We start from the raw sequence: 15929 nt of genomic DNA, 5'->3' as shown, positions 1-15929 counted from the left end.
GAAGAGTTTGTATTATTGTATCCTATCAACAGGCGTTTTTCTCCATGAGATAGTTGCTTCATAGGCTTATCAACACATTGATTTGGCTTTAAAAGGTTTTATCACTCAGTCCAATGATTACCTGAATGCGGGTTACATATGCCTATTGTATGAGCAGATTTACTGCTAAATAAATAAATAAACTTTATTTATACCTGGCCACCATCTCCCATAGCGATTCAGGCGGCTTATAAAATAACACATAGTGGTGCCATAGAACACATAAAATAAAATACAGCTACATATAAAATCAGTAACACATTACATAAAACCAAACATAAAATTAACAAAAGGCATAATCTATTAAATAGTAAAATATGGCTATGGCCATGATTAATAGATCTATACAATGATTAAGCACCCCAACTGTATTTCCCTTAAAATAGTTATAAGTTGCTAAAGTAATTGGCAATCAATCTGGCAACTATCTTAAACATTGTCAAAGGCCTGCTGGGAAAAAAACCCACAAGTTTTTAGCTCTTTACGAAAGGCTAACAGTTGTGTAAATGCAGATCACAAAGAGTATTAATCTTTAAGTTATCCCCCCCCCCATCATATTTGACTGGGGGAGCATGGGGAGCATGAGTTTCAAAAAGAACTCTATTCTGAGTCAAAGAATCCTATTGTCAGACTCAGACCAGTTGTTAGAGTCTGCCCCTATATCTGCTGAAGTGCCAGTTCATTACTCAGACTTATTAATGGATTAAAACTTACAGTCATTGTACTCGTGTACCATAACCTTGGCGTTAGAGCTCTAAAACATGGCTGGTAAACATTTTCAAAGCCAATTCATGGTGTGAAGTTGTATAACATACCTCAGCAGGCAAGACTGACCTGCTGGTTTATTACAACACCTGCTAATTCACCTGATGCTCCTAAATAGTTAAGAAAATGAACAAAAATTGGGAGTCTAGCTTATCTGTTGTACATTTGAATATCTGAGGAAGAAATGTTGTTGTTTGTGGCAGTGTGATACTCAAAGTAGCTGGAGAGGTGGATAGAAACAGCTAAGGATAGATCGAACATCCACAGCTTGTTTTGTTTTTAAAAAAAATCCAAAGTCCATCCTTGATGCTGCCATTTTATATAAGAGGTGCCATTTTATTATGTCATTGTATATCATGGGACTTGAATACCCTTGCATTTTGGTATCCAGAGGAGGTCTTGGAGTCAAACGCAGTGAGTAGCTAGGGGCCACTGTATTCCATAATTCATTTTTCCATTTTTAAGCAAGACAACTTTTCATTAAAATACTTTTGAGTTCTTAATAATAATAATAATAACAATTTTATTTTTTCCCACCTCTCTTCTTGCCTCGAGGCAGATAACAACATAGTTAAAACAAATAATAATTGTAAAAATTCTATGAAATACACATATTAAAACACATTTCTATAAAATACCCATATTAAAATACACACAACAAAGATTAAAACACAAGATGCGAGTTTAAAATTAATAATTAAAACTGGCTGGGTAGGCCTGCTGGAAGAGATAGGTCTTCAATTGTGTCTAAAATTCCAACAGCTGCTCTAGCTGTTGAAGTTCTTCCAGCAGGTTATTCCAGAGTCTTGGGGCAGCCAATGAAAAAATCCTCTGGATGGCGGTCACCAGTCAGGTTCTGGAATAGCTGCCCCCCAGAAGACTTTAGTGTCCAAGGGGGTGGATTGTGCAGGTCAAGATGATCCTGTAGGTAACCTGGACCAAACCATGTGGGGCTTTGAAGGTCAACACCAACACCTTGTATTTTGGCGAGAAACTCATTCCTGCATCCTCACCCCCCTCAGTATTTGATCCCTGTTGCCCATTCTGGTTATTACCACCTACACGCTATTTTTCACGGTACTGTTTCTACTCCTTCTTCACCATTGTGCTCTTTTGGCTACGATGTCACCTGGGATATTATCTCAAGCCCCCTCCTAGCTATTTCTGGTAGATGTGGAGGCAAAACAACCTTGCAGAGGGGTCTGTCCAACATGCTGCTGAGCTTTTCCCAGTCTGGTAGAAACATAGGCCAGAAAAATTGGTTTCAGTGTAGAACCTAATGACAGTGTCATTTAATCAGTTGGAAGGCATTTTCAGAGTCATCTGCCCATGGCGTGATACTAGACTAATGTTGACATTAAAAACTCACAAGAAATGTTAAGCTTAATGACACATTCATTAAGCTAGAAGCTATAAACTGGAGAGAACACTCCTCTAGGTTGTCTTAACTTGACCTTGCTGCTTTCAGATGGGAGTTTATGTTTGTGCGTGCTATTTTGTTTAGAGAAATAGTTCCTTAAACCTTCAGGTTGCATGACCGGGTCATGATGACCCTGAAGTTTTTTGGTTGTCTGTTGCATCTGTAGATGAGGACTAGACAGATAGAGGAAGTTGCCTTAGGTTTCTCAGATGCAATTCACTCTCAAGTTGCATATATTGCAGGTTGAGTATTCTTTATCCAAAATCCTTGGGACCAGAAATGTTTGGGATTTTGGATTCTTTTCAGATTTTGTCATATCTGTATTTGCATATATATGAATAATGATTTATCTTGGAGAAGGGACAGATGTATTACTGTGAAATTTATTTATTTTTCATATATACACATAGCCTAAAGGAATTTCATATGTTATTTTAATAATTTTGTGCATGAAACAAAATGTTCGTGCTGTGAACCATGAGAAAGCAAGGTATCAATATCTCGGTCATGTGCATGATTTTGCAATGTTTTGTAAACCGAAATTCTGGATAAATGATGCACAACTTATATCTTGATTCTCCCAGTTACCTTTTTTCTTTTCATAATGGTAGCATCCCATGGTTTGTGACAGTCCTCTGTTCATTGGCAATGATAAGGGTGTTTTCACTTGTGAGAAAGTTTTCATTTGCCAGCTGGCATGTATGTGAATGTTCAGTCTCCCAGATGTTTTTCCTCTCTCATTTTTCATCGTTCAAGCAAGTGAATGGGATTTTGGAGAGTCCCACGGGGACGGGGAAAACATTATGCCTCCTGTGCTCAACGTTGGCCTGGCAGGAGCACTTCAAAGATGCTATCTCTGCACAGAAGATTGCCCAGCGGTTGGGCGGAGCAGAACTTTTTGCTGACCGACCAATGTCATCTTGGGGTAATGCTGTCACAGATGCTGAGCTCCCAGGTAAGCTCTGTGGCTTCTAGTTACACTTTAGTCTTTATGTGGACTTGTAGTCTGGGTTTTTTGAGTAGGATTATAAATTATATAGAAGTGTGTCATGTTAGAACATGTTGTCATTGTCCATCCTTGATGCTGTTCCATAGAGCTGTGAAAATTCACAGAGTATTGAATATATGGGAACATGATGGATGTTGTGATTATTTTCCTTTTCTCAACTAGTACAGGGAATAGACAAGATAAACTACTGGGAGCCATTTTTGTAATATTCATTGTTGGGGTGGGAAGCCCTCTGTGAATGAATTTCAAGCAGCATAAATTAGGGCAACAGTTTTTGCAATCATTTGCAGATAACTTATCTGCAAATGTTTCACAAAAAGCCACTTTGCTGAAGGCAGTAAAAATAGATGCTTGTCTTTTTCCCTATAGGTGAGCAGTTGGGTTGTAAAATCCCACATAGCCTCCACAGACTGAGTTGTTACCATAGCACCAGGAAGGAAAAAGCAGACTGATGATATATTTAGCGCTAAACAAGAACTAATTTTTCCCTTCTGCATCTCTTTCCCTTTCCTTCTTCACTTGACAGCTTATTACACCGATATTCCAAAAATAATTTATGCCTCTAGAACTCATTCTCAGCTTACTCAGGTCATCGGTGAATTAAAGAACACAGTATACAGGTAAAGGAAATTTAAGACATTGCTGTTCATTCCAAATCTGCTGTAAATTAGGCTGTAGAAGTGTCTGACCCTTTCGATTTTAATGATGTCCTTTTTTATAATGGTGTTTTGAAAATGCTGATTATCAGCTCCTTCTGACCTACTCTGTGGCCTTAATGAAAAAACGTCCTCAAGTCTGTGGGAATATTGCTTTTACACAAGATTAATGTTTTGGTATCATCAAACAGTGTAGAGTTTGTCAAAGGGGCCAACTTTGTCCTCCTTTTTGTTTATTTTCTGTGCCTTTGTTGAATTTAGTGTTTGAAATATGACAATGCAGAAAGATTTTTTCATGTTCTTTTGTTGATTGGTATGTGTATATTAAATGTCAGTGCTTTCTGGTTTTCTACTTAAACAGGCCCAAAGTATGTGTTTTGGGTTCCAGAGAGCAACTTTGCATCCACCCTGAAGTTAAAAAGCAGGAAAGTAACCATGTGCAGGTAAGAATGTAGAAGCCAAATAGAATAGTCGAATATTACTGTCAGAAGGTCCCAAAAAGGCCCCTTAGTCGAATCTGCTGATATGCCGAGGAACACAATTAATGTACATCTGAGAGATGGCTATCCTGCCTCAATTAAAAAAAGAGTCCATTCCCCTCTGACGCTGTAGCTTTGAGGCAAGATGGCCGAGTAGGAATTTAAACCTGATATTCCCTTGTTCAATAGTTCTTATTTTTTTTAAAAAATGAATATTTTAAAATGGCTTTTCAGTTTAAGTATAGATTGGTTGTATTTTAGCTTTTGTATATTTCAATTTTATGGATTTTTGCCTGTACCAATTTTAACTTTATAAGCTTTTGGAATACCCATATTTGCATATATATACATAATGAAATATCCTGGAGGTGGAGCCTAAGTCTGAGCATGAAATTCTTTTATGTTTTATATATACATCTTACATACATAGCTGAAAATAATTTTATACACAACATTTTAAATAGTTTTGTGCATGAAACACAGTGTTTGCACATGGAGCCATCAGAAAGCAAAGGGATCACTATCTCAACCACAAATGTGAACTTTTTTGGGGTTTGGATTTCTGGATAAGGGATGCTCAGCCTATAAACATTTCCTAATAAGAAGATGCTTGCAATCTAAATCCCAACTATTGTCGTCAAGGGAAATAAGGAATGAATGTGAACAGTGCAATTACATACATATTTTGACTTTATTATTCACTGAACTGTGTTCCATCTTGCCTTGCAGATCCACATGTGCCGTATGAAAGTAACGACTCGTACCTGTCATTTCTATAACAACGTAGAAGGTATCAATACATTTCTGTGAAAGTATATGGGTCAACTGATGTTGGGCATAGTTTATATCATTTTTGTTGGCCCATTGATTTTTCCTTATGGGCATATTACCATAGCCATCTTTTTCAAGCATTGTAATGTTGTCCAGGATAGACTCGATAGCTTCAAGAAGTTTATGCAACCCATTTGCCTAGAATATGTTTGTGAGTGCTTTCTTTCAGATATCTCCTAATTTTGTTCTCAATTTGTTAGATTTAAGAATTAAGTGACTGCTGTCTGGAAGAGAATTTTTCATCATTGTGTCCTTTATCTGTTTAGAATATCAGATCATGTTCAATTAAGTGCATGTTTGTTGTTCAGGTATCTCAGAATAATTTCTTAAATTTGTGGAACAAAAAATTCCTGTTTTTATTTATTTGATTATTTGCATCTTTGTCTGCAGTTTCAAGTAAACAAATGCCTGGTAGATTGGCAAAAGACAGGACAAGGCTTGATAAAAGGCAGTGTGATGATGATAGTTGGTTCATATATTTTACATTTTACTTGTATTTGGTTGGAATACTTCTCTTTTCTTCTTCACGTAGAGAAGAGCACTGAGAAGGAACTGATCAATCCCATCTTGGATGTTGAAGACCTTGTAAAAAGCGGAAACAAGCACAGGTTGTTCCTTTTTCCCACTCCATCTGTGGGTGACATTCCTCAATGGGTACTTTAAGAATGAATTGCAAAGAAGAAGGGGACAGTTTTTTTTTCAAAACTCAGCATCAAAATGAAAGGTGGCACCACCCTTTGGGAGTTCTTTTGTGTTATTATGAAAGGAGTAAGGGGCTATTTGCTTCATAACATGATCTTACATGGAGTGGGTTCATCTTTGACTAACATGTAGGTGCAAGTAAGCTGTAACAAATGCTAGGCACAGCTGAGAACTGAGATATGTAACTGCAGTGCCATTTAATAATTTCAAAGAGCTTGCAAGGATGCCTGATGATGTTCAGAATATTTTGGGATGACTTGAATGTAGGATTCTGGTTATTTTAGAAGCCACATGTCTGTATGATAAGTCACTCTGTAACAGTGTTGCAAGTTATGCTGTTAAATGATGGCTTTAAGACCTGTGTAAAATCACTGAAAGGTTTTGCCTCTGGCAGCGTCTGCTTTTATGTCCCCTTTTCAAAGGTCATTTTATTGACCCATCAGACATTGTCTGCTGTATAGCCTTCATTTGAGGGTCAATGGAGAAAGGATCCGGTGCAGCAGTGGAGCCAACAACATGACATTTTGCTGTCAAATATAATATTAAATTATAATATTTATTTTTACCCCACTTTATCTCCCCAAAGGAGACTCAAAGCAGCTTGACATAAAAGCATTCATATACAATTAAAATATATAAATACACAAAAATTTAAATAGAAAAAAATCACTTTTAAAATCCATCAAAACAATTAAAAGTCATTGCACCTCCTGACTAGATCTTAAACACCTTAATCTTTAAAAGCCTGTCTGAATAAAAAGGTTTTGGCCTGCCACTGGAAGGACAGCAGGGAGGGGGTCGTTCTGGCTTCCAGGGAGTTCCAGAGTTGTAGAGTAGCCACCAAAAAGGCCCTCTTTCTCATTCATACCACCCAGGCTTGAGATGGAGATGGGATCAAGAGAAGGGCCTCTCCTGAAGATTAAGGACCCAGGCAGGTTCATACAAGGGGATGCGGGTGGCCAAATAGCCTAGACCTGAACTGTCTAGGTCATAACCAGCACTTTGAATTGTGCCCGGAAACAGACTGGCAGCCAGTGAAACTGCTGCAACAGATGGTTGTCTGTTTCCAGTAGCCAGTCTCAGTGAGCAACCTGGCTGCAGCTCTTTGGAACAGCTGAAGTTTCCAAGCACTGTTCATAGGCAGCCCCATGTGGAACGCATAACAGTAATCCAAATTGAAAGGTATCCATCATGATTAGTTGAGAGAATAGATCAAATTCTCATTTCTGATAACTCCTAAATTAAGAACAATCCATCTTTATTAGTAAAACATAAGAACCATGACACACCTGGTTAATTAAATATTACACAGACATATATTTGTTTAATAGGAAATAAAACTGATTGAAAAATTGCTATGTAATGGGCACTTTCATTTTGAAAGGTTCATGTGATTTCTTTCTTGATCAAGACCTTGATGTATGCAAAAATATGAAGTCTTTATATCATTTCCCCCTCTCCTTTTCACTGCATTGATAATAGTAAAGCATTCTTTTCTATTATGAAGATGAATGCATGTCAGCAGAGCCAATGGGCCAAATTGGCCTATTATTGTCGAAAAGCCATTGAGAGTCATAATAAATGACTAGAGAACATGTTAGTCTTTTGTGCATTGTATATATTTTGTCCTGTCCTTTTTTTCAGGGTTTGCCCCTATTACCTTTCTCGGACTCTGAAGCAACAAGCAGATATAATTTTTATGCCTTACAACTATTTGCTGGATTCAAAGGTATGTGGTGTATTCGCTAAAATTCACACTCATTTTGCCTGATATTTGTTATGATTTTTATTGGAGAATAGGAAAAAGGAACTTATTAAACCATACAATGCAAATTTGCACATTTGTCATATGAAAGGAGAAAATATAAATGTATATGATATTTAAATCTAGAGGAGTCACTGACACTTATTTCCCTGTAGCATTTATTTTGCTGTGAAAGGAAAATGCTTTGTATTGTAATGTATTGTTCCCCTTCATTTGTATTCTGCTGGGAAGCTGGTGTTTTTCAAGTGCATTCACCTGTCAAGTCAGGAAAATGCTGTTTTGTACACTAACTTATACTGAAAGTCATCTCACAGCATTTCCCACTGTCTTTCATCCGTCCAAATAACTGAATATTCTCAGGAGTGTTGAGCTCCGTTGAGCAACTCGTGCAAGGTAGAATTCTGTCAGCTGCAGCTTATTTAATCATAGAGTTTTCATCTGTTAAAGTTCTTCCCTGTGTTATAAGAACCACATGTATACATCGAGAGCACATTTTTGGGCCCAAATGATGGATTTTGATGGGACCCATGGATAAGTTGAAGCCTTGGCATCGCTTCAGAGACCAACTGCCCCAGCCGCTGCCCTTTGCCCACCCAAAAATGCCTTCCACCATTCTATTTGATGAAAGTTAATGTACAATATAACTCTTATCAGACTCAGATTTGTAAGATCTACATTGGAAGAATTTGGGTGAAAATAGGGATGGAAAACAGGGACTTATTCTGTATCTATACTAATATGACAGACTGTGGTCTTACAACAGAACCTTCAGGATAATTTGCAATATTGAGGAATGAGGCGCTCTGTCCATATTAATTCTAATTTTTTCTTAAAAATAGAGTCGAAGAGCTCACAACTTAGACTTGAAGGGGACGGTAGTAATACTTGATGAAGCTCACAATGTAGTAAGTAAAGCTTGCCACGACTTTTACTCAGAAAGCATTTTATGCCCTCTTCTGCACTCAGATTCTAGTCATCTGTGAATATGTGTTCGTCCAAAACGTATCATTCAAGCAAGATATTTGACCTTCAATAGGATTCCTGGTGTTGATGTTGAAGGCAAGCCTTGTTAGGCTGCAGATATTTGCAGCTTCTAGTCTGTTAAGGTCATTTGGGATTTGTATCCTGTCCTGTGGGGTATTAGCTACGAGGGTTGAATGAAAAGTAATGCCTCACCTTCGTAACTCCTCAACATGTGGCAGTACTGGTATGTGGCAGGTAATGGCTTGTTCAGTAGACTCTCCTCTACAGTTCCATTTGGCAGGAAGCGTTAGCATTGAACAGTTGTGTTGTTAAAGTGCGCAGTATGGAACCCTGCGCAGATGGTTGTTCAGTGTGACTTAAGCAACGTGCAGTCATTGAATTCTTGACAGCAGAAGGTGTCACCCCAAAAAAGATTCATCAGAGAATGCAAGATGTTTATGGTGATTGTGTTGATGTGAGTACTGTGTGTCTTTGGGCGAGTAAGTTTAAAGATGCTGAAGTGGGAACATATGACTTGACAAAGAGTTGGATGTCCTGTGACAGCAACCACTGAGTTTCACAAGTAAAAGGTTGACAGATTGATTCAGGACGATCGTCGTATCACTCAGAGCAATTTCAAGCATAATTGGCATTTCACAAGAACGTGTGGGTCACATTATTGCTTTGCTTGGCTATCGGAAGATCTATGCACGATGGTTACTGAGAGATGCTGATTGCGGAAACAGAGTGTCTACTTCTTCCGTGATGGCTTCAGAAAACTTGTTCATCGTTGCCAGAAGTGTATTCAATTGTCTGGTGATTATGTGGAATGTGAATAGTGAAAGTTAAAAAGCACATTCTAAGGATTATTTCATCGTTTGATTTATTAAAATATTCCCAACCAAACCGAAGTAACGTAGGTGGAGGCATTACTTTTCATTCAACCCTCATATTCCTCCCAGTATGGTGGCATCTGCAAATTTGATCAACATACCCTCTATTCCAGGGGTCCCCGAACTAAGGCCCGGGGGCCGGATGCGGCCCATCGAAGCCATTTATCCGGCCCCCATGGCACAAGGGCAGAAGGGATTAGACTAAATGACCCAAGGGGTCCCTTCTTCTCTTACAACCATTATTATTATTATTATTATTATTATTATTATTATTATTATTATTATTATTATATTTTATGACACAGCAAACAAGATAGATATGCTGGATTTCATATCACAAAATCACATTATTATTATTATTATTATTATTATTATTATTATTATTATTATCATTGAGGCTGGGTAGCCATCTGTCAGGGGTGCTTTGCTAGTGCTTTTGATGCACAAAGGCAGAAGGGGATTGGACTCAATGGCCCAAAGGGTCTCTTCCAACCCTCTTTATTATTATTATTATTATTATTATTATTATTATTATTATTATTATTATTATTATTAACATTGAGGCTGGGTGGCCATCTGTCAGGGGTGCTTTGCTTGTGCTTTTGGTGTACAAAGGCAAAAGGGGGTTGGACTTAATGGCCCAAGGGGTCTCTTCCAACCCTCTTTATTATTATTATTAATAATAATAATAATAATAATAATTGAGGCTGGGTGGCCATCTGTCAGGGGTGCTTTGCTTGTGCTTTCGGTGCACAAAGGCAGAAGGGGATTGGACTCTATGGCCCAAAGGGTCTCTTCCAACACTCTTTTTTATTGTTGTTATTTTATTGTATGACACAGCAAACAAGATAGATATGCTGGAATAATAATAATAATAATAATAATAATAATAATAATAATAATAATAATAATAATAATAGCTTGGTGGCCAACTATAGTCCGGCCCTCCAACGGTCCGAAGGATCGTGAACCGGCCCCCTGTTTAAAAAGTTTGGGGACCCTTGCTCTATTCCATCATACAGGTCATTAATAAAGATGTTGAATAGTGCTGGACCCACTACAAGAACTCCCTGTGGTACCCACTAGACATTTCTTACTGGGATATCTGTGGAACACATTGTTGAATATAAATTCATGAGTGCTTTCCTTGTAAACCAGAGTCACTTCTTTGTGTGTGCCTTGTTCTAGAGTTACACATTTTATATAGATAGTGTGTTTTCTCTCAGGAGATACTAGAGCCTGTCTGATCATGGACATTAAACAGAGTCAACTCTGGTTAGTACTTGGATGGGAGACCACAAATGAATACAAGACATTGTAGACTGTATTTTTGAAGAAGGAACTGGCAAAACCACCTCTTTGCCTAAGTAACTCCTCTGAAATTCATGGGCTTGCCACGAGTCAACTACACACACACACGTCCTCTTCTTGTTATTTATTAGTCTATCTCCATACAGCTATATTGCTGGGAGCATAACTACAATCTATCCATTTTATTGTACAAAGATAATAGTGGCAGCTCCTCGACTGAATCAAAAGGTCATCTCATCTTTCCTGTGCTGGTACATCAGATATTAAACTTTAATCTGGAATGTTTGGTTCCCTTCCACTCAGTCAAAAGAGCTTCCTGCAACTAGGGAGAGGTCCTGATTGATGTCTTCCTTGTGGATAGGTCTCAGATTAGGTTCAAACTGGAAGGAGCTTGAGAGAACATTAGGATAAATTTGTAAGAATATACTGAATATGCATTTTCATTTTTTATTTTGCTTTAACTGAGCTTGGGAAAAGAGATGCTCATAATGCAATTAAGGGCTTTCCTAATGCAATATAACAAAGTATTGGAGAAAACTCTTCCCAGCAAGTTATACTATGCAAAGGTATGTCTTTCTCTTAAGTGTTTGTTTTGACTGCTAATAGCAGTGAATAGTAGACAGTAGGCCTCTGCACTTGCTGGGTTTATGTGCACAGAAATCCCATGACACTGAAAAACTATTTTTTTTAACCTGGAGAATCTCTAGGAATTGCTGGAAGCTTACCATAGAATCGCGTTGGAGAACCTGTAAGAGTACTTAAGAGATTCCTAGAGTTATGTTCGCACTAGTAATTGTTAGGTCCTTTAGCATGGCTGGAGGAAATAGACCAGTGGTTCTCAACCTATGGGTCCCCAGGTGTTTTGGCCTACAACTCCCAGAAATCCCAGCCAGTTTACCATCTGTTAGGATTTATGGGAGTTGAAGGCCATAACATCTGGGACTCACAGGTTGAGAACCACTGAAATAGACCATAGAGTTGCATTGGAGGACTTAGTAATTCCTAGTGGGAGCGTTTTAATCAAATCAAAATATTGAAATCTGTATAATCAACATTTCAAATGTGGAGGAACAACTGTAATTTGAAATAGGTCTGAAATCAAAGAACTGTTTAAAGGAGTTCCTTCCTCACAACCTCTTAGGATGCTTGCCATAGATGCAGGCGAAACGTCAGGAAAGAACGCTTCTGGAACATGACCATACAGCCCGGAAAACTTACAGCAACCCAGTTCCTTCCTTTCTTTTTCATTTATGTTTCCTCTACTATTGTGTAATGTGTGTATAGTTGAGACTGATGATATTCTAAAATGCTAACATTTATTTGTGTCTACACTATTAGGAAAAGCAGTGTGAAGAGTTGGCGTCATTTGATCTGACTCCTTACGACTTGGCTTCAGCAATGGATGCCATCAGTATTGTGCTAGAAGAGCAAGCCAAAAAAGTTCAGCAAAATGAATTCAACTCTGAATTCAATATGGAGCGTGTCAGCTCAGGTAGATTATTTTAATCAATCAATAAAGTCTGGAATGAACAGTTCCTTGCCTGCATATGTTTGGAATTATGCTGCGGTACTGCATTCAGTCTTCAGAAAGCTGAGTTCGGTTGCTAGGCAATTGATAAATTGGATACTGAACAGAATCCTTTTGGCACATCTTCTATGTAAGCCTCAATGGAGGGAAAGGAAATTGTACCAGAGCACGGAATTGGATGTGGGCAGTTTGTGTTAAACTCAGTGAGGCATTTGCAGGGGAGTTTTAAAGTGTATTCCTGAAGTCTTACAGAGGCAAAATGGCATGTACCTTGAACAAGGCAAGCACAGCATAAACCCTGTGGCTTAAAATCAAATGGATGGAACAGCTTCATTTTCATAATTAATGCTAGATTTTTGGGGGGATTTGGGCTTTAAAAATTTGGATTGGATGTTTGATCAAGCAGAGGATGAAAAAGAGCCATCAGAGGGAAATGGAAAAAGAATAATCATACTGTATTTCACCACAAATAGTTGTACTCCCCCCCCCCCTTTCTGATTGAAAAAGGGTGGTGCAGCTGTTATGCAGTGGCACTATTACATGGTGAAAGAATGCAGCTACAGGGCTTCCTTTGGCTGCAAGAGAAGCCCCATAGTCCCAAAGGGTGTGATTATTATTCAAGGAAAGCCGTGGTGGCGCAATGGGTTAAATGAGAGAAGTCTCTCAGCAGGATGGTAACACATCTGGGCTTCCCCTGGGCAAAGTATCTGTAGACGTCCAATTCTCTCACACCAGAAGCAACTTGCAGTATTTTCTCAAGTCGCTTCTGGCACAATTAAAAAAATACTATGCAAGGAAAAAGGAAGACACTAATTTTGCCACCCCCAAAATGGAGGTGCATCTTATACGTTGTGGCGACTATTATGCTATGAAATACAGTACTTTCCATCTGTTTTTGATTTGTTTTAGTCCTCTTTGTTTTCAACCTTTCTGCTCATACATACAAACACAAGACAATGCAAAAGAAACATAACCAATTAGGAAATCAGATACAGGGGCCATCTTAACTAACCCTCTGCCATGCAGGAATACATTAAATGAAGTACTCCCAGAAAATTCATGGCCTCCTCCTTTGTTCAAAGACCTTTGAAGAAAGAGAATAAGGTTGAACTGTCTTTTACTGTAAGACAGTTCTCACTCTAAAGACCTTCTTCTGAATGTTGAGGTGGAACCTCTCTTCTTGTCATTTGAATCCATTGATTCTCATTTTCGGCCACATGACCTTGGAGGTGTCTACGGACAATGCCGGCTCTTCGGCTTAGAAATGGAAATGAGCACCAACCCCCAGAGACAGACACAACTAGATTTAATGTCAGGGGGAAATCTTTACCTTTACCTACATGAAATCTCTTCAGATATGTATCAGCACTCAGTTTTCTCTTTTCCAAGCAAAATATTCTCAGTTCCTTAAATTGTTGTCCAGACCTTTCATCATCTTGTTCACCCTCATCTTAAGTTGTTCTCCAGACCTTTCATCATCATGTTCACCCTCATCTGAACTTGTCCAGCTTGTCAATGTCCTTCTGTATTTCTAGTGACCAAAACTGGACACAGTATTTGAGTTGGAACCTGACTAAAGCAGAAACATTCATTGAACCTGTCTTGCGATTAGCCTGAATAAAATGGACTTTCTTTCTTGTACAGAACTAAACATGGAAGTTGAAGACATAGCAAAGATAAAGAGTGAGTACTCTTTTTTTGTAGAGATGTTCTCCAGAATTACTTTTGATATTGGTAATTTTCATTTTGACCAAGAAGAATATGTAAAAGATTACTTGACTTTGTTAATCAAAAAGTTCTAAATGTTGTCCTTTATTTACCAACTCCTGTGATTTTGCTGTCTTGCTGTAGTAAAATAAATGTCTGTCAACATGTACAGTAACTGAAAAATGAAATTTTTTAAACAATATCCCAAAAGACCAAATTTATTTATTTATTGCACTTTTATGCTGCCTTTCTCCCTAAATAGGGCCCAAGGTGGCAAATGAAGATACTTCTGGTCCCAAAATTCTTGGGACCAGAAGTATTTTATATTTCAGATTTTGGATTTATGGATATATTCGACCCATTGATACCCAAAATGGTACCAGTTTTCCTCTAATTTTTGAGATATAGAACCTACGCTATATACGAGTTGCTATCTATTCACCTATAGAAATCCATGATAGCCATACCTAAGAAACTAGAGCTGTCATGGTCTATCCAATGCAATTTTCTGAATTGGTACTGCAAATAATCCCAGGAGGAGGCCTAAAAACCAAGACACCAAGAAAAATGTTTCAAGGAGTTGGGGTGTGTAATGAGATACCTTGCTCTCAGCCTGCAAGTATGTCATTTCTTTACCCTTTGAGGACATGCTTATATATCTCTCCAGCTCATGTCTTTTTCTTTGCTACTTGAGTTGTGTCTGACATGCGAGGCTGGAGAGCGACTCAGATATATAAAATAGAGGGAAACTGAAACTATTTGTTTCCATCTACCCACTTCTGATTTTGAGGCGATGACTGTGGTGCTTCCCTTCATTTGTATCAAAGATCATTAGTTTCTCATCAGTCTCATGTCTTTTTCATTTGTTACTTGCATTGTGTGTCAGATGTGAGGCTGGAGAGAGGTTGAGGATATGAGAGATGAATGAGTAGGAGTTCCATGGCTGCCACCTCAGAGGTATTAAAAATGGGCAGTTGGTGGCAAAAAGCTTGAGTTTTTTAGCTTCAAGTCCAGGTTGCTTTATTTGTTCATTTTTAGGAGGTGGGGTGGGATCCAGGTGGTGAATGCTCAACAGTTTTGTAAGAAAGGGTGTCTAGCCTTTTTTTGCTTGAAACCGACATGGCACATGAGAAGTATTAGCAAATTTATAACTTGTTGACTGCTGAGGATACTTCATGTTTATGTATCTTGAGCTGGAGAGCTGCTGTTCATTTGCATGTTTTAATTGCCTGTAAATGTAATTTGCATATCATTTTTATAATCCTGGCAGATGGTAAACCACTGGTTGACTTTGGTTCTAATTTGCATATAGTGTTCTTATTAAGAAACTGTTGCACATAAATAAAAACATATTGGAACAAACCTGAAGAAGGTTGCCCTGTGACACATTATGGGCATATGGAGGTTGGACTTAGTGTGGCTTGTGTCTAAAACCTGTACCCTATATTCATTTTAAAAAAGAAAATGAATTAGCATCCTCTTCACCAAAAACAGCAAGATATTATCTCCCCACATCCCTGCTTCTTAAAACTATGGATTAGCTAAGATATTTCAAATCCTGACAAGCCTGTTAGGCATTCAGAAATGACTGCCTTTTTCAATTCTCGGTGGGTATTAGTATTGTGACCACTCCCAAGATTGTGCTGGTGTATAACATTTTATTTTGTCGCACAGTTTTATCTTTATTTTGGGGTGGTGGTGGTAGTGGTGAGGTGCCCAGCATTTTAACAAGGAAGCCTTCATATGGGCTGCTATGTGAACATAGTCGCTTCTTTAGTCTTTTTCCAGACTTCGGAGACCTAGCATTTTAAAAGAAGCCCTGTGTTGCTAGGAACACATTGAGAAGAGGCCTTGGTTGTAG

At 38.3% G+C, this 15929-nt stretch overlaps 1 protein-coding gene across 7 annotated transcripts in view; it reads left to right on the top strand.

Moving 5' to 3' along the window:
* Positions 1–15929, top strand: part of rtel1 (regulator of telomere elongation helicase 1) — a 91437-nt gene that overhangs the window by 8348 nt on the left and 67160 nt on the right. For all 7 annotated transcript variants that reach the window (XM_062979096.1, XM_008119602.3, XM_008119601.3 and 4 more), the window contains exons 3-11: positions 2981–3179; positions 3760–3853; positions 4251–4332; positions 5098–5158; positions 5732–5807; positions 7546–7630; positions 8506–8571; positions 12172–12325; positions 14006–14044. In XM_062979096.1, the coding sequence (XP_062835166.1) occupies positions 2981–3179; positions 3760–3853; positions 4251–4332; positions 5098–5158; positions 5732–5807; positions 7546–7630; positions 8506–8571; positions 12172–12325; positions 14006–14044 (856 nt within the window). The remainder of the gene's footprint in view (positions 1–2980; positions 3180–3759; positions 3854–4250; positions 4333–5097; positions 5159–5731; positions 5808–7545; positions 7631–8505; positions 8572–12171; positions 12326–14005; positions 14045–15929) is intronic.

The sequence above is a fragment of the Anolis carolinensis genome, chromosome 4 (assembly GCF_035594765.1).
Source record: "Anolis carolinensis isolate JA03-04 chromosome 4, rAnoCar3.1.pri, whole genome shotgun sequence".
NCBI classification, from domain to species: Eukaryota; Metazoa; Chordata; class Lepidosauria; order Squamata; family Dactyloidae; genus Anolis; species Anolis carolinensis.
This window is presented reverse-complemented; position numbering and strand designations above follow the sequence as displayed.